The sequence below is a fragment of the Mauremys reevesii genome, linkage group 1 (assembly GCF_016161935.1).
Source record: "Mauremys reevesii isolate NIE-2019 linkage group 1, ASM1616193v1, whole genome shotgun sequence".
Lineage (NCBI taxonomy): Eukaryota > Metazoa > Chordata > Testudines > Geoemydidae > Mauremys > Mauremys reevesii.
In genome coordinates this window covers 355,002,520-355,021,289 of record NC_052623.1, presented here as the reverse complement: position 1 = coordinate 355,021,289, position 18,770 = coordinate 355,002,520, and the positions used below count along the sequence as shown (strand labels likewise).

The following is an 18,770-nucleotide window of genomic DNA, read 5'->3' as shown; positions in this document are numbered from 1 at the left end:
CAAGATTTTTGTGAGCGTTAAATATGGGCTGGAGAAGATTGTAGGAGTGGGGTACCACAGGGGTTTGTGTTGGGTCCAGGCTCATGAAATACCATCCATAAATATCTGGAAGAGGGAGTAAGTGACGTGTTACCCAAAAGGATATGGAAATTCTGGGGAGGGTGGAGGCAACACAGCATCTGGAAATCTGGATGAGAAATAACAACATGAAATTGAATCTCAAGATCTACTGGCACTAGAAAAGCTTCAGAGAAGGGCAACTAAAACGATTAGGGGTTTGGAACGGGTCCCATCTGAGGAGAGATTAAAGAGGCTGGGACTTCAGCTTGGAAAAGAGGGGACTAAGGGGGGATATGATAGAGGTACACCTCTACCTCGATATAATGCAACCCGATATAACACGAATTTGGATATAACGCGGTAAAGCAGCGCTCCGGGAGGCGGGGCTGCGCACTCCGGTGGAGTTTGATATAAAAGCAGGTTCGATATAACGCGGTTTCACTTATAACGTGATGAGATTTTTTGGCTCCTGAGGACAGCATTATATTAATAAAAAAAAAAAAAGTAATAATTGGAGATATACCAATCTCCTAGAACTGGAAGGGACCTTGACAGGTCATCGAGTCCAGCCCCCTGCCTTCACTAGCAGGACCAATTTTTCCCCCAGATCCCTAAGTGGCCTCCTCAAGGATTGAACTCACAACCCTGGGTTTAGCAGGCCAATGCTCAAACCACTGAGCTATCCCCCACCACCTCTATTGAGTTAGAGGTGTATATAAAATCATGAGTGATGTGGAGAAAGTAGCTAAGGAAAAGTTATTTACTTATTCCCATAATATAAGAACTAGGGGCCACCAAATGAAATTAATGGGCAGCAGGTTTAAAACAAATAAAAGGAAGTTCTTCACGCAGCGCACAGTCAACCTGTGGAACTCCTTGCCTGAGGAGGTTGCGAAGGCTAGGACTATAACAGGATTTAAAAGAGAACTAGATGAATTCATGGAGGTTAAGTCCATTAATGGCTATTAGCCAGGATGGGTAAGGAATGGTGTCCCTAGCCTCTGTTCGTCAGAGGATGGAGATGGATGACAGGAGAGAGATCACTTGATCATTGCCTGTTAGGTTCACTCCCTCTGGGGCACCTGGCATTGGCCACTGTTGGCAGACAGGATACTGGGCTGGATGGACCTTTGGTCTGACCCGGTACGGCCGTTCGTATGTATGTTCTTATAATGTGGAAAAAGGTCCGTGGGAAAGTAATTTGGAAACACCCATAATTAAATGAGAGGAAAATGCCTGGGAAGCAGAAATGCTCATATTTGATTTTCTAGGCCCCAGTCTGGGCTGTATAACGCTGGCCAGAGAGTTTCCTCCAGCGGTGTAGGAAGATCACTCGGGATGATGGTGGGTTTGCAGCTTGATAGGGAAATGAAAAAGGCCCTGCTGCGAGCTCTGGCTTTGGAGCCAGGAGGAAATAGTCCTCGTCTTGCGTGGCTGCACCTGGATAATCTTCCGAGGAGAGAGAAGCTCTAGTCACGACAGTTAAGGGTGGGCACAAGCCTCCAGGTATTTGCGGGGTGCAAACCCCAAAGAGAGAAGAGAATTATTGAGGGTAGCCCAAGAGGAGCTGATGCTACGTCTACACTGCGAGCTGGGGGTGTGATTCCCCTGTGTTTGCGCACACGCTGGAGGTAGGCGTCCTTACGCCAGGGCAGGTGTAAATAGCAGTGTAGCTGCACTAGTGTGGGAAGCGGCCGCAGAGGCCAGGCTGAGCCGTGCTGAGACCATCCCTGCTGGTTTCTGGGGGAGTGTGAGGAACGGCTCATTTTCCCTTCTTTCTCTTCTACGCCCGGCCTGCCGGCCCACAGTTCACCCTGGGGGGATTCGAGGCCCTCCAGGCCACGAAAATGAAGAAGCGGGAGGAGCTGGGCCTGCCACCTCTCCCGGAGGACAGCATCCAAGTCGTGCGCCGCATGCGGGCTGCGTCGCCTCCCACCTACACCATCGAACTCCTGGACCAGCAGTCGTCAAAACGCGGGCACCGGAGCAGGCGGGTAAGAGCTAGCGAGGCCGCTCTGGGAGGCAGCGCGTGGCGTGGCGTTCCTCCAGAAGGGAACTTCCGTCCGACAGGGGGGGCTGCGTTCAGTAGCGCCCTTCTCTTTGCTCGGTTCCCAGCGGGGCGGGGGTGTTTGCTAGTCATGTCCTGCGGGTGGCAGGTTTGATTTCCTATTGAGAAAGGGAGAGCGCATCCCAGACGTCCGATCCCCAGCTACGAGGAGCGAAACACGACGTACTGAACTACTGACCGCAAACCGGGGCTCTCCTCCAGTTCAGCTGATGCATTATGCTCAGCGGTTCCAAAATTTGCAGGAAAATAATTGGATTCAAAGGGGGCAGGATACCTTCCAGCACTTCCTCCGGGGCGGGCAGCAAATCCTGCAGCCAGGGGCTCCATTTTGAAGGTTGCTTCGTCTAGGCTGAGATGCCAAATAAAGAGGACGTCCATCATTTGGCCTCGTCTTTCTCAAGAGAAACTTCAGTATTCAGCCCATGCAGCTTCCTGACCCCTAGGGAAGTGGACCCTGAGGGTTTGTAAAATCCTTCCTCCTCCCCACTGATTTCTCCTCTGTTTCCGCGTGTGACAGCCCCTGGTGAAGCAAGACAGCCTGGACATCTATAACGAGAGGGACCCTTTCAAGAACGATGAGGCTGGAGTGGATGAAGAGGAAAATGACGATGTAGACAGCGGGATTGAGAGGGAGCTGGACCTGATGGAGCGGGATGCGATCATCCAGGCTGGGCCAGCTCAGCGCCCACCCATTGAGCGGGTGTCCTTCCCCAAAGGGCTTCCGTGGGCACCCAAAGTCAGGTATAGCCACCCGCCCCTGTCCCAACTCCCCTTACGTTGCACTGAGTCATGGGTGGAATGCTTGCCTGAAAAGACTTCACTGTTTTCCCTACGTGACCTGTCTCATACCACCTTTGGCTGGGATCTCCCAAGACTTTACAAGCCAAGTAAGATCAAATCAGGTCCATAGTGGGGTGGGAGGCTGGCCACCGTGGAAATCCCAGGTGTTGCAGGAAGTAGGGTTGGTTCTTCTGTAGTACTCAATGTCCTCCTTACAGATCGGAGATGAAGGTCAGCGTTACTAGCCAGTATTGATAGTCCAGAGCTGGGTACTTCCCCGGTTGTGGCTTTAGGGAACTAGTCTTGAGAGCTGTTCAGTGAAATCACCTCTCGCCAGTTACGCAGCGAGTCTTTTACCTGCCTGGATGGTGAGCGTCCTCCAGTGGCTTCACTCTGATCTGGGAGCTCGGAGAACCTCCACTGTAGGTCTGGGGTGGGTAGGGAGACCAGATGTCCCGATTTTATAGGGACAGTCCTGATTTTTGGGTCTTTTTTTTTTTTATATATAGGCTCCTATTATCCCCCATTCCCTGTCCCTATTTTTCACACTTGCTGTCTGGTCACCTTAGGGGTGGAGGACATGCCTCTTTCTAGAGCTCAGAGGGATAGCCGTGTTAGTCTGTATCAGCAAAAACAACGAGGAGTCCTTGTGGCACCTTAGAGACTAACAAATGTATTTGGGCACAAGCTTTCGTGGGCTAAAACCCACTTCATCAGATGCATGGAGTAGAAAATACAGTAGCAGGTGTATATATACATAGTACATGAAAAGATGGGAGTTGCCTTACCAAGTGGCGGCTCAGGCTAACGAGACAATTCAATTAACAGTAGGATACCGAGGGAGGAAAAATCACTTTTGTAGTGGTAATGAGGGTGGCCTGTTTCGAACAGTTGACAAGAAGGTGTGAGTAACAGTAGGGGGAACTTAGTATTGGGGGAAATGAGTTTCTATAATGATACTGGAGCTGATACTGATCCATGAGTTGTGTTATGCTTCGTGGCTGAGATCCTGGCCCCACTGAAGTCACCGTGAGATTGGCCATTGACTTCGGTAGAGGCAGGATTTGACTTGGACTTGAAAACGCAGGAGGCCACGTACTTCTCTAGGTGGGGAGCGGTGCAAGGGTTAAAGCTGATCAGCTGGGACAGATGAAGCTGCAGCCAGGCCTGTTCACTGCACTGCTCGTTAAATGGGCAGGACCCTGTTTCCCATGGAGCTCTGATGTCTCTGTCTCTGCAATACTGCGGGCCCCGTGGTTATTCTCTCACCCTGCAAGTTACGGGACTTTTATTTAGTTGGCTGCGAATTCCCCATAGAATATGGAATGCAGCTGGGTTCGTTTTGCCTCTCTCAGCTTCACCTGGTCATACAAATTCTCCTGATGGCGTTAAGCTACCCGTTCTAGGGAAGGATGCACAAGGCGGAACAGCACCAGCTTGCTCTCCGACACCTGTAGTGCTCTGGAAGGCCAATGGGGTGGACTGCAGATGGCCCCTGATGACTGCAGGGAGCAGAGCGGTTGAATAAGAAGGGGCTGGTTTTACAGAGTCGCTTTCTCAACTATACCCACGTGTTAAATGACTCTAGAGGTTTAGAATAAGTCCAGCTCATCTCGTTTCTATTGCTCCTGACGGCTAGCTGGCTGGAGCAGTGCAGCTGTTTGCCAGGTGGCAGTAACGCCTCCACTAAGCGATACTGCAGGGTTGGATGTTACATGCTGGGGGGCTGATGTTTCGCTTCCAAGCAGACGTGATACTGATAGGACATGTGTTTTTCCCCTCTCTCCCTGGTGGTTTCTCCTGCTGCTCTATCAGACAGAAGGACATTGAGCATTTCCTGGAGGCAAGTAGGAACAAATTCATTGGATTCACCCTCGGACAGTGAGTATTGGGCATCTGGGAGAATAGAGTTGGTTTGGCTTTTGCCAGCAAAACAGTTTGTCCCCTGATCTGCTGTCATTGCGACGTTCGCTGGCTGCTGGGAGGTGTTAGCCCTCGGCTTTCGGGAGGCAGCTGGCATGGCTGCGTGGCCGTTGTCAGTCTGTATCGGGGCACATTGCAATGTAAAATCACGTTCTAATGGACAGCGCTCGCTCCAAAGAGCTTACGGTCTAATGAAAAACAGAGCCAGTGTGGAGAACCGGACGCTTCATGCAAGCCAAGCGGTCAGGTGATAGCTGGCCCGGGTTGTCTTATTCCACAGATCTGATCGTTTGCATTATAAATTTGCCTTTTGATGGGAGGGGGAGGAGAGTGAGGAGGTGGGAGCATAGGGAGGGGGAGGGGCAGTGGGAGTTGTGGCTGGTGCAGATTCCTTAGTCCAGAAAAATACCTGCGTACGTTGTGGCATCAGCGTGGGAAGGGGCTGGAAGCTGCTGGTGCGGCCGCAGAAGGTCTGCCAGGAGAGAGGCCACCTTGGGAACTCCCGCAGCTGATTCTAGCTGCGTTCGCTGCGTGGCGGTGAAGGCGGCTGGAGCTCAGTCTGGTCCAGGGTGAAAGCGGGACTGGGGAGGCGGGAGGGAGCCGACAAGTCCTGCACTGACCCCTGGTGTTGCTGGGAGCTAGCTGTATCTTGCAGGCCGTGGATGGCCTGGGAGACCTTCAGAGAACAACCGGACGCTGCAGGGAGGGATGTTTGGTGGTTCAGTGAGGGCTCTTCTCTCTGGGTCAGGAACGAACCTGTGCCCTTTGGAGCAGAGCTGGAAAGCGCTGGCTGCCGACCTTTCCTTTCTGTGTAGCTGTGGTTGCAAAGCAGAGTATCAGAGTTCAGGATTTCACCTTGTGCCTTTTGTCGCATGTCCTAGGAGCGTCAGCCCCTCCGGCGGTGCGGAGATGGAGGGAAAAGGGGTGGGTGTTCATGGCATTTAGACATTGAGTTCCTGGGACATCTGGGTTTCGTTCGTCTGACAGCAGACTGCCTGTCTTACTTCTGGTCTAAATCTGAAAGGGAAAGTGTCCGTTCCAGATCTCCCTTTCGGGCTTGTATCGATCTTCTTCTTTCTTCCCCCTCCCGCAGGGACACGGATACCTTAGTAGGGTTGCCCCGGCCCATCCACGAAAGCGTGAAGACTCTAAAGCAGGTAATGCAGTGGCTCTGTGCCTTAAACATCTGCAGTTGTTCTGGTCTGTGGGACCTTGATATAGGGGATGGCTTGTCTGATGTCTTGAATTGCTAGAATGCCACTGGCTCTTACACCCGGCAGCACTGGGATGCAGCCACCTCTGGGGTGGGAAATCTTTGGCCAGGATCACCAATGCAAAAGAGAAGGTCCGTGCACGCGCAGAGCAGGTGGGAAGTCTGGCTTAGCGTCTCGTGCATGCAAACTTTGCAGCTCTATCTACCTGCCTTGGGAGGCTGACAGACTGAGTCAACTCTGTGTGGTGGGGATTTGAACTTGGTTGCACTAGGGAGTGTAGGTATTCTCACCCTGGACCGCTAACCCATCCTGTGCGGCTAGAATTGCTTCCCCAATAGAGTTCACATTACTCCTGAAGCCTGAACCCGCCCCCACACCCTGTACTTATATCCCCGTTCAAGCACCCCCGGAAAAAAAACGGGTTGCTCAACACTCACCAGCAGCAGCTGTTCAGGTGGGGCCACCAGATCAGCTGTTTGGCAGCTGGCAGGAGGTGCTTGGGGGAGGGGAGAGAGCAGCAAGTGGTGGGTGGACGGGGGGCAGACCATGGGCGGGTGGAGTGGGGGCGGGGCCTTGGGGGAGGGGGCGGAGCATGGATGGGTAGAGGTGGAGTGGGGGTGGGGACGGAGCATGGCAGGAAGGGGCGGGGTGGGGTGGGGACTTGGGGTGGAGCAGGGTTGCAGCACCCACCGGGAAAAATAAAAGTTAGCACCTGTGCCCCAGTCCATATTGCTTTCCAGCACCTGGCTGAAGACCAGATACAAGAAATTAAAGAGAAGGATACTCTCCCCACCCACCCCTTTTTCAATTGTCCCTCTGGGTCTGTTAACAGTCTGTCCTTGACTGGGGCCTCTGGCTGCTCTCGCAATATAAGTAAGTGATGAAGTCGGCGGCTTTACCATTTGCAGTCATTAAATCTGCCCTGGAATCTTTCCCAAGCATTGAGGTTGTTAACCCTGGTGTTGGCCAAACTAAGCTCGCCCTGCAGTTGCGTTTGGATGGTGCAGCAGACTTTGTCTCTTCTCCTTTGCCGATGTTGTGGTGCACTGTTAAGCCCTCGCTGGGTTGTGCTCCAGAGGATGCTGCATTTCAGTACCGGCTGAAGTGATTTCTGCATGGGTAGTTTGTAAAGCACGTCACAGCCAGAGGAGTATCCCATGCAGGGATGAATTCTCACACCTCTGTGAAGATCTTTTCTGGTGGGATCTGTATCTTACCCTACCCTAGCTGAACAGGAGAGGGAGATAGGCCTGTTTTTCATTGCCCAGCGTGTTCCTTCCCTTTCAGTCCTGGTGTTACTCTGCCTCTCTGGTTTGTGTTTCTCCAGCACAAGTATGTCTCTATCTCAGATGTTCAGATCAAAAATGAAGAGGAGCTGGAGAAGTGTCCCATGTCACTGGTAAGGAACCAGTACCCTCCACAGCTAGACTGTGTGTCTGAAGGAGCAATGTCTAAGGAGTGTGTCGTCATAGAGAGTTACCATGGCGTGCTGATTGTTCTGTGTGTGTCCACGGAGGGCTTCAGTGGAGATACCCAAGTAGAATGGAAATAGGTTGAGTCTAGAAAGTGGCATCTCGCTCTCCATTTGCTAGGACCCTGTGGGCTGCGTCTAAGTTACATGTAACAGAACAGGGCAACCACTGTTTTCTTTCTGAAACGGGTACCAGCATGGATACACAGGTACAGACTGCAAGGACTACAGGTCCCAAAATGCATTGCTTCACCTTGATCCGAGTGGGCGGGTCGCACAAGGTGGAGCATTGCATGCTGGGACTTATAGTCATTGGAGGCTACATGTTTGTATTAAAGATGACAGCTGTGTCATCAAATGCCATAGGTTTGCTTTGAATCTCAGGACACGCGTTGGCCTCCCCTTCGCTAAGGCAACAGCATTCTTGGGCTTGGATCCAGGTTGTACCTGTCCCAGCAGCAGTGCTGAAAAGCCAGGCAGCGTCCTGATACAGATGTGGTGCTGCTCCATCTCGAGCTGGGGTGGGGGTTGGGGGGCGTCTCTGACGTACCTCAGTGACTGAGTGACAGCTCTGTTTTTTCCTTCTGCATCTGTCTGCCTGCCAGGGGGAGGAGGAAGTTCAGGAGACCCCCTGTGAGATGCTCTATCGGGCAATGTTATACAACCTCCCCCAGTATATGGTAAGTCTGTATTTTTCGAGAGCTCACCACTGGTGCTGGACTGAACACCCTGGAGACTCAGATCATTAGTGCAGGCTTCCTTCTGACTATGGTTCAGCCCTGACCTGCTGGAGCGACCTGCAGGGATAAGAGGGAGTTCAGCTTCATTGGCCCACCCGACCTTTGTCCTCTCTGCTGAGACCATCACAGGGTAACAAGCCTTGTGGGTGGGGGGAGGCAGTAGATGTGGTATATCTTGACTTTAGTAAGGCTTTTGATACTGTCTCGCGTGACCTTCTCATAAACAAACTAGAGAAATGCAGCCTAGATGGAGCTTCTATAAGGGGAGTGCAGAACTGGTTGGAAAATCGTTCCCAGAGAGTAGTTATCAGTGGTTCATAGTCAAGCTAGAAGGGCATATTGAGTGGGGTCCCGCAGGGATCGGGTGACCAGACAGCAAATGTGAAAACTCGGGACGGGGGTGGGTGGAAATAGGAGCCTATATAAGAAAAAGATACAAAAATTGGGACTGTCCCTATAAAATTGGGACATCTGGTCACCCTATGCAGGGATCAGTTCTGGGTCCGGTTCTGTTCAATATCTTCATCAGTGATTTAGATAATGGCATTGAGAGTACACTTATAATGTTTGCTGACAGTACGAAGCTGGGAGGGGGTTGCAAGGGCTTTGGAGGATAGGATTAAAATTCAAAATGATCTGGGCAAATCGGAGAAATGGTCTGAAGTAATTGGAATAAATTCAATAAGGATAAATGCAAAGTACTCCACTTAGGAAGGAACAATCAGTTGCACACACACAAAATGGGGAATGACTGCCTAGGAAGGAGTATTGCGGAAAGAGATCTGGGGACTATAGTGGATCACAAGCTAAATATGAGTCAACAGTGTAACGCTGGTGCAAAAAAAGCAAACATCATTCTGGGATGTATTGGCAGGGGTGTTGTAAGCAAGACACGAGAAGTCGTTCTTCCGCTCTACTCCGCGCTGATAAGGCCTCAGCTGGAGTATTGTGTCCAGTTCTGGGCGCTGCATTTCAGGAAAGATGTGGACAAATTGAAGAACCAAAATGATTAAAGGGCTAGAAAACATGACTTATGAGTGAAGATTGAAAAAATTGGGTTTGTTTAGTCTGGAGAAGAGGGGACATAAGTTTTCAAGTACATGAAAGGTTGTTAGAAGGAGAAGGGCGAAGAATTGTTTTTCTTAACCTCTGAGGATAGGACAAGAAGCAATGGGCTTAAATTGCAGCAAGGGAGGTTTAGGTTGGACCTTAGGAAAAACTTCCTAACTGTCAGGGTGGTTAAGCACTGGGCTGAATTGCCTAGGGAGGTTGTGGAATCTCCATCATTGGAGATTTTCAAGAGCAGGTTAGACAAACCCCTGTCAGGGATGATCTAGATAATACTTAGTCCTGCCATGAGTGCAGGGGACTGGACTAGATGACCTCTCGAGGTCCCTTCCAGGTAGTGCCAGTGAGGTGCTGGGTCTGTGATGGGGACCCCTCTCTTGCCCTAACTGAACTGCAAACGACCAGCTTGCTTCAGATGGGCCAGCAAACAGCTCGGTGACCGCTTTGAGTCACTCCCTGGCTGAGTTCGAACAGGCAACCCAACCGTGAAAGGGTCGGTGTGCCACTCCCAATTCCCAGAGCCGAACTGCCCACCTTGTGGGACATCTACTTACAGCTCTGCTGTAGGCTTCGCTTCTCCCATTAGTTTCATGAGTAGCCCAGAGTGTGTCCTGCACATAACCTGGGACCAACGCTGGCTCCAGGCTGCAGCTCCGTCACGCGAATGAAAAAGGATTCCCTCCTCCGCCCTGTATTGTTCGTACACCGGCCTCTAGTGCCTGCTTGTTCTAAATGTATTTGGGGGCTGGGGGGATTCCTCTCCCTCTGCAGATTGCTTTGCTGAAGATTCTCCTGGCTGCAGCGCCCACTTCCAAAGCTAAGACCGACTCCATCAACATCCTGGCGGACGTGTTGCCCGAGGAGATGCCGTAAGTGCGTGGGTGGGTGACAGGCAGCTGAGTGCTGGCTGTTCCAGCAACAGCGCGGTTTCCTGGCTGATGTGGGTAATGCAGCGATTTCCTGTTTCTGGGATGGCAGAATCCGTGTGTCCCTTTGGAGATGCAAGTTTCTGTTTCCATGGGAAAAAGGGATCCATGTGAGTGAATGGTCTTTCCTGGACCTCTGAGCCTTTCAGAGCGGCAGGCTGTACCAGACCAGTCCTCATGCTCTGTTAACGTGAATGGCCGTGACCCCAGTTGATCTCTCCCGGGAGTGACCCAGGGTTGTTCAGCTGTCTCAGTAGAGCTCTTGTGGCCAGAATGCAGCAGAAAAGAAAAGGCTGCTAATGGCCAGATGTCAAAATTAAACCAACCAGTACAAGGAGTGAAGCTTTACTGCTCTGTAGGCAGAGCGCGTCTCTGGGAGAGCCCTTTTCACTCCACTTCAACTCCTGCAACAAGCTCCACCCCAGACTCTCCTTGTGCAGTGTAATCAGTCCCTTCTGTGACCCACTATGGTGCCCTTAGGCGGGACGAGTTGGGAGCAGGAGACCCAGGGATAAGCACGGGGTCCTGTCTGGGTGGCAGGTTCGGTGAAGAATCCCCTTTATATAGAGCTCATGCAGATGAATAGAAACCATTCAGAACAAAAATCCCATCCCGGTAATGCTCCTTGTACATGGATCCATCCCTCCCTTTCTCCTTCCGCACCAGCATCACGGTTCTTCAGAGCATGAAATTGGGGGTCGATGTGAACAGACACAAAGAGATCATTGTGAAGAGCATTTCGGCCTCGCTGCTGCTGCTGCTGAAGCATTTCAAAGTGAACCACATCTACCAGGTGAGCTTTGAGAAGGCAGATGTGTTCAGGTTAGTGTTTCCTGAGAGATCCCCTCGCCTGGAGAGCAGCTGTGGCCTGGTCTACCGCAGCGGTGACCATTCGCCCCAGGGCGTATCCGCTGTAGCGTTAGTAGCACAGGACAAGCGACTGTAAATGTCTTGGCTTGGGTTGTGTGCAGGTCACTTCTGCAAGGTTGTGTCTGCAGTCCCCTTGTAAACCTGCGCGTGGCTATTGCACAGTGGCCGAAACTCGGCTACACCCGTGTTCAGCCTGAAGGGAAGACTTTTCTTCCCCCCTGCCAGGAGTGGGAAGGGGATGGGGACTAGCCAAACCCCGCTGAGGCCTTGTCTAAACATCAGGTAGTTAAGGAATCTGAAGAGTTAGAGACTTTCGCCTTTGCGTCCTAACACGGTTTGGTTTGGCCGGAGTCTAAACCGGATCAAACGGTGTTGTGACCATGCTAAGAGGTTCCCTTATTAACAATGGCTGACTAGACATGGGGCTGTATCCTCGGCCCAGTACTGCAGCCACTTTGCATGACATTCATACGCTACATTTTATGATCCCCATCTGCAGTGGGTCCCTCATGACCCCTTATGTGTTTGCTTCCTGCTCCCCTCGGTGCTGGAGGGCGTTCTCTCATTCCCCCCCTTTTATCATGGCATGAGGGTACATGAGCAATGGTCTCAGGTTGCAGTGGGGGAGGTCTAGGTTGGATATTAGGAAACACTATTTCACTAGGAGGGTGGTAAAGCACTGGAATGGGTTCCCTAGGGAGGTGGTGGAATCTCCATCCTTAGAGGTTTTTAAGGTCAGGCTTGACAAAGCCCTGGCTGGGATGATTTAGTTGGGTTTGGTCCTGCTTTGAGTAGGGGGTTGGACTAGATGACCTCCTGAGGTCCCTTCCAATCCTGATATTCTATGATCCAGCAGGTAGTGCAAAGAAATGGGATCCAGGGGCTGCAGGTTCTGATCCTGCTTGTTGTTTAACCCTGGGTGAGACATTAAAGTGCCTTTTTGCATCTGTCACCTGTGCTGGAAAACAGAACAAAAAAACCAAGAACCTCCCAGCGATCCAGCTGCTATTGGTGAGCTAAAACTGCCAGGGCAATAAACTACATTTCAAGCAGAACAAACCAGATTTACGTCCTGGCTCTAGTTTTGTGACTCTTCATATTTGTGTAAATGTTGCGTTCAGCTGCATGTGTGCATATCAGGGTCACTGAGGTTACTGGTAAAATGGTGTTCTGGCCAGGTGCTTCGTTCACCCGGGGGCTTTGCCAAGAGGTGCTCCCTGCTGTGTCTGTCTGCTGTGGAGCTTGTACCAGAGCTCGGCCATTGTGGTGCCGAGCGATCAGCAGAGATGAGGGTCCTCTTCCTGTTCGCAATTAATCTGCAAACAGCATGTCACCGAGGGTGGCCAGATAGCAAGTGTGAAAAATTGGGACAGGGTATAATAGGCACCTATATAAGACAGAGCCCCAAATATCGGGACTGACCCTATAAAATCAGGACATCTGGTCTCCCTAATGTCACCCAGTTCTGGGAAACATGGGGATGTCAGACCACCAGTGTGCTGGGCTGGCCAGCGGTTGGCCAAAAGCTGGAGGGACTTGTCTAATCAGTGGAGACGCCCAGCCCGCGGGGGACAGAGCGCCATGGCCCCCCCACTTTTTACCAGCCGTAAGAGCGAGCGACGGGGGCGTAGGTGGAGAGGAGCGGGCGGGCTCTTGGAGGAAGAGGTGGCAGGGGAGCAGGGCCTTGGGGGAAGGGGTGGTGTGAGGGCAGGGCCTCGCGGGGACTCACGGCACGGAGCCACGGTTCGGGCCCATGTGCGCCTCCCGCCCCAGGGCGCTTCCACCACTCCTGCTTCCAGTGCCGTCTCTGTGTACATCCCCCGTGGTTCTGTTGGCAGACTGTGAGGGCACGTGCCTCCCAGCCTGGGCAGACTGACGCGAGCTGGCTCTGCTTTCGCTAATGGGCTAAATAGAGCCGTGCGTCTGGGGCTGGGCCCCCAGGACAGACCCAGGGGCTCAGGCAGGCCTGGAGTTGGGCCGTGAGCCGAGCTGCTCCCCGTGCTCGGACACCCACAGTGCAGTTTTTAGCACACTAGCTCTGCCTGAGTTAGGGCATGGCTCACTCCCAGCTGCAGTGTAGACGTAACCAAAGAGGGACCAACAGTTCTGCTTGGTGAGCAAAAAAGGGAGCTCCCTTTGGCTAAGCTATTAGCTGAGACCAGCTTAATAATGACCCCTGTGGGCCAGTTTTACAGTGCTTCTGTGCCTGCTCCCAGACTCTGTATTAGGAATTGGGAACCAGGAGTCCAAACGCCTTGGCCTTGGTTTGACTCTGAGTTTGGCTTGCTGTGTGACCCTGGGCCAGTCACCCCCCTCTGTGTGCCTTAGGGCTTGTCTACACCTGGAAATTAATCTGGACTATAATAGAGTGTGAACTGAAAGCAGATTAGCTCTTCCTGACCAAGTCAATATGTGGATGCTCTTGTTCTGGCCTCGTTCCAAATTAGTTCAATCCGCTTCCAAAGTGCTTTACGCTAATTTGGAATAAGCATGTCCACACAGAGTTAACCAGCAGTGGCTATTTTGGAATATCTCCCCATGTAGACAAGCCCTTAATGTCTTTCTTCGTAAAACGCAGTCAGGGAAGAGAGAAACATGAGGCTTCATTCATTAATGTTTGTGAGTGGTTCAAGATGCTCCGGTGGGAAGAGACTGGCTTCTGGTGCCTAAACACCAAATATCTAGGCAGAGAATAGCTAAGTATTAATTGTGTACGAATCACCACTGTCCGAAGTCATTGAGCACCGACAGCTTGTTCTGCGCTGTGTAAAAAATAAAGGAAGAAACCGTTCCTTCCAGTGGGAGTATGCTGGGTAATTGGGGTTAGACAGAAATGCCTCTACTTGTGGCAATCTGTATACAGATCAGTTGTGCTTTAGGTTGTAGCCATTGGAACCATATTTCCAAAGCCTCTAGAATTAAATATTAACCGAGGGAGAGAACTGAAGATGCATGTACAAGGGTGAGGGGGGTTGGTTTTTAGTTGAAACTTGGAGAGACCATTTGGCAGAGAGAGAAGGAGGCTGTTCCGAAGAGCAGGAGCTGCAGATGAGATCCCTCCCGCTCCAGCAATTGTCGGGTTGTGGGGAGAAAGGTACAGGAGACAGGCGCAGGGCATATGGGGAGGAGCCAAGGGAGAGAAGGTCCGTGAGGCCAGCTGCAGTGAATCCATGGAGGAAGGTTTTTAATTGGATCGGGAAATGTGGCTTTTGTTCGCTGATGGTTTGGTTTTTTTTAACTGCACTGCCTGACAGTGTGCGTTCACCTCTTTTCTGCAGTTTGAGTACGTGTCTCAGCACTTGGTGTTTGCCAACTGCATCCCACTGATCCTGAAGTTCTTCAACCAGAATATTTTGTCCTACATCACTGCCAAAAACAGGTACAGCCCGTTTGCAGCAGTTCCTTTTCCTCCCGCACTTTGTAGGGGCTGTGTGTGTGGAGGAGATCTTCCCCTTGTGCTCACCCAGGCAGCATGTTCCAGGCAGGCCAGAGTACTAGAGAACACAGAATATGGAAACAATCCTGTGCAGGATAGAGGCATGGGGTAGACAGAATCTCCTGGGCCTTTCTCACCTCCTGTGTCTTTCACTCAGCTCTCTGGACCCTGACCAGCTGGCTTTAAATAGTCACAGAAGTATCGCTGAATTCCACTGCTGCTACTTATCAGTGCCTTGAAATAGGAGGGCCTGTATTTTACTCTGTGATTCGAGATATTGGACTTGTTAATTAAATCTATGTATGCCATGTCTGGATGTGCGCGCACACACACCTACACCACACACACCTACACCTCATGGAGAACAGAGGAATAAGGATACACATGCATAAGTTCTTGCCAGAGAAGCACAGTTCTGTCTCCGTTGCTCTCTGGTTAGTTTCTGGACATGGGACAGCTGGAAGTTTGTTTACTGGAGGACTTGGTAGTTGAGCACGCCCGAAGTGCAGTTCCACTCTCACTATTGATGAGAGAACAATGAGCTGTAACGGCATTTCATATAGGACTTCAGTTGGCTATATGGACTAATCTCGGTCTTGCACTGTAGGTTTGTATACACAGAGGGAAAGGAAATGGATTTGTTTTCCCCTTCTAATCTGAGAAAGTTAAAGATGGAAAACAGCTGTTTGTGCAGAGCACGTTTATTCTCTTGTCATTGAAAGGTGCTGCGTTTCCATTTGGTCTCTGTTCTTTTGAATGGGCAGAAATTGGGGGTGAAACACAATAAACATATTGTTCACTCCAGAGCTGTTAAAAATCCAAATTTTCCTCTATTAGTTACAGTGCGTGGAAGCTTAAATCCAAACAGTTTTGCTTTTGCTGAGAATGTTTCTATTCATTTTAGCTTTTATAAGATTCCCCAAAAACCTTTGAGCTTTGAGCCTAAACTGCTTGACAGTCTAAAACTTGCATTCAGGTATGTAAATGAGCAAGTTAGTAATGTGGGGCAGCAGTTTCTGAACATGCATAGAAACAGGGTACAATCTTTGGGGAGCAGGTGGAAGTTCTGTACGGGGTCTTACTGTAACAGGAGCGTTATGTGAAGTCTGGCTGATTTGGGGATTTTATGCTGAATGGGCACTGACTCGGAAATCAGTACAGCAAGTCAGCTTGTTGTTTAAAGGTTCCCTGTGGATCGATTTAAAAGATGAAAGAGTGCAAGAGCTACAGCTATTTTAGGTGTGTGCATGTCTTGAGATGGGGGACCAGGTGTATTTATTCTTCTTTATTGGCTACATATATTAAGGCATGAGAGCTGAAGGGATGGTAGAGAGGTTTGCAGCCGTCACTCTGTATTTCCTTGCCGCTATCAGTTTGTTAGTCAGATCTCTTATTATTTTAACCTAGGGGTTTTTTTTAAATATATAAATAGCTAATCTGTCTTGGCTTAATGGATCCAAATTACGAGTCTTTAGTACTGCACTCAGGATGTACTTTAGAGCAATATGAAATTGACAAGTTCTGTTGAGCAGAGAGACAAAGGTGTCACGAGTTTGGAAATAGGATGGGAGGTAGTCTGTCAATCAGAGATGTAAAAGGCAGGTGCATCCCCACGACAGGCTGTTCAGCGTGGCTCACACTAAGAAAACCTTTTGAGAAATCGTGACCTACTTGGAAAGCAAGTGACTTTCTAGCAGCACCCAACAACTTGGCACGTGGGCTGTGGGGGAGTCACAGCTGCGCAGTTCTGCCTGTGCCAGCTGCAGTCACTGTAATGAAGAATCCTAGAATCATAGGGTTAGAAAGGATCGCAAGGACCATCTAGTCTTAACCTCCTGCCAATCTGCAGGATGTAGTGGATGCAGTGTGCTAGGGATGGCAGCAGAGAGTCCTGTGGCACCTTATAGACTAACAGACGTATCGGAGCATGAGCTTTCGTGGGTGAATACCCGCTTCATCGGATGCATGTGCTGGGGATGGAGATCGTAATGGCTGATTGGGAAAAGTAACGTAGACCGTTTTAGAACAGCTCCTTGAATACTGATCCCCTGCTTCATGACTGACTTTTTCCCCCTTGCCTGTCTCCCACAGCATCTCTGTCCTGGATTATCCACACTGCACAGTCCATGAGCTGCCTGAGCTCACCGCCGAAAGCCTGGTAAGGAGAATGTCAATAACCTTTGTAACAGATTTTGCAGCCCCAGAAGGAAGCGCTTAGGACGGGCTCACCGCCGGCTGCAGCCACGTCCCAGCACTTCCTTCTCCGGCTGCAGCCCCGCAGACCTGAGGCTTTTCTTCAAAAACATGTCACTAAGCAGCATGCCATGGCAAACCTTGGAGTCCCATTAACACGACAGGCAATGGGACAGGATGGATTCCTGGCAAAATGTCGCTATCAACCAGAAGTCGTCAATATCTGGTTGCTGTTAAGCGCAAGCTGCTGTGTCCAGGTCAGACACAAGTGGACTGGAGGTGACGCATCATAATGGCAGGTTCACAGCCACAGTCATTTGAAAGGGACTCTGAAGAGCAGTTCAGACTCCACGTTTTATGTTGTAACCCTGGGAACCCAGAGAGGAGGGTTGGATCAGGCAGCAGCAGGGAGTGTTTGACTGGAGAGTGAGGGGAGTTGGAGGCTTTCTGGAAGTGGGGAGATGGGGAAGGTTCTCCTCTGGAAGGACTGTCTCTGACTCAGCCCATCTTCTGTGAGCCAGAGGCCAGTCCAGACTAGTGTTCCCTACATTACCTGTAGGGCCCATGGCTGTGAAAAGCATGTCACGACCATGAAATCAGTCCTTCCCTGTGAAATCTGATCTCCCCTGCTGCTGGGAGCCTGGGGCTCCTAGCTGCTAGTCTGGAGATGCTGGGGAGGGACAGACGTTGTCCTTCCCCTGCATGGCTGCTCTTGAGATCAGACTCACTCCCAGAAGCGGCGCAGAAATGAGGGTGGTACACCCTCCGACTCCCTCCATGCTGCCCTCCCCCCATGGCTCCTGCCACAGCTCTGGGTTCTGAGCTCGGGGCTTCCTGCTGGGATGGGGGCTTCTGCTCCCGGCGGCTGCAGCTGGGACAGCCTGGCCTCGGAGCTGCTGCCCCCCTCCTCCCCAGCCAAGGCAGCCCAGTCTCTGGGCTTCTTCGCCCTGGCTTCCAGCCGGAGCTAGGGACAGCCCGGGCTTGCGGCTTCCACCCCCTGCTGTTCCAGCCAGAGCTCAGGGCACCCCCCACCACTCCAGCTGGGGCTCAGGACAGCCTGGGCTCAGGGCTTTGGGACTTCTTCCCCCAGGGCTCCTGCTGGGACTCGGGTGAACTGGTCAGGGCTTCCACCCTGCAGCTTCTGCTGGGGCACCCATTTTTCCAGGGGGCCCCCAAATTGGCTGGGGGGGAGGCTGCCTTAATCTGGCTTGGACTAGCAGCTAGGAGCCCCTGACCGGGGCGCTCCCAGCAGCACGGGGGAGATCCTACCCACCTCCACCCCCGATAACCGTCTCTAACTGCAGGAAGCTCGGAGCCTGCACAGAAGTGAGGGGTGGCAACCTTGGGACCCTCCCTACAACAACTTTACAACCCCCACCCATGATCCCATTGTGGGTCAGGACCCCCACAGTTACAACACCATGAAATTTCAGATGTAAACATCTGAAATCGTGAAATTGACTGATTTTAAAACCCTCTGGCCATGAAATTGACCAGAATGGACTGTGACTAAGGTAGGGCCCTAATTGTGGGTCTTCCAAGCCCTTAGCCCATCCAATGATTCACCTGGGAGCCAGGGCGGTTGCCTAGGGCGCTAGGATTTGGGGGGCGCCATTTTCTTTGGCAGCGACCGCGACGGCCGGATCTTCGGCCGCCCCGGTCGCCGCCGGCATTTAGGTGGAGAGAGCTGGGGCAGGGGAGTGCGGGGAGGGCCGCCTGCAGCAAGTACGGGGGTGGGGGGGCGACATGCAGGGTACTCCGTGCCCCAGCTCACCCCTGCCCCACCTCCTCCCCGAGCACGCCGTCGCTGCTTCACTTCTCCCGCCTCCCAGGTTTGCAGCGCCTAAGCTGATTGGCGCCGCAAGTCTGGGAGGCGGGAGAAATGAAGCGGCGACAACGTGCTTGGGGAGGAGGCGGGGCAGGGGTGAGCTGGGGTGGAGAGGGTGCCTCAGGGCAGAGTGGGGAGCTGCCGCGGGGAGGGGGGGCCGCTTCAGGGCGGGGGCTCGGGGATGGGGGAGGGC

General features: G+C 51.8%; 1 protein-coding gene across 1 annotated transcript in view; it reads left to right on the top strand.

The window, feature by feature from the left end:
* STRIP2 (striatin interacting protein 2) overlaps positions 1-18,770 on the top strand; it is a 58,091-nt gene that overhangs the window by 21,125 nt on the left and 18,196 nt on the right. The window contains exons 9-18 of the mRNA XM_039519906.1: positions 1,869-2,054; positions 2,646-2,869; positions 4,724-4,789; positions 5,925-5,988; positions 7,373-7,444; positions 8,122-8,196; positions 10,096-10,193; positions 10,917-11,043; positions 14,399-14,499; positions 16,648-16,714. Of these exons, the coding sequence (XP_039375840.1) occupies positions 1,869-2,054; positions 2,646-2,869; positions 4,724-4,789; positions 5,925-5,988; positions 7,373-7,444; positions 8,122-8,196; positions 10,096-10,193; positions 10,917-11,043; positions 14,399-14,499; positions 16,648-16,714 (1,080 nt within the window). The remainder of the gene's footprint in view (positions 1-1,868; positions 2,055-2,645; positions 2,870-4,723; positions 4,790-5,924; positions 5,989-7,372; positions 7,445-8,121; positions 8,197-10,095; positions 10,194-10,916; positions 11,044-14,398; positions 14,500-16,647; positions 16,715-18,770) is intronic.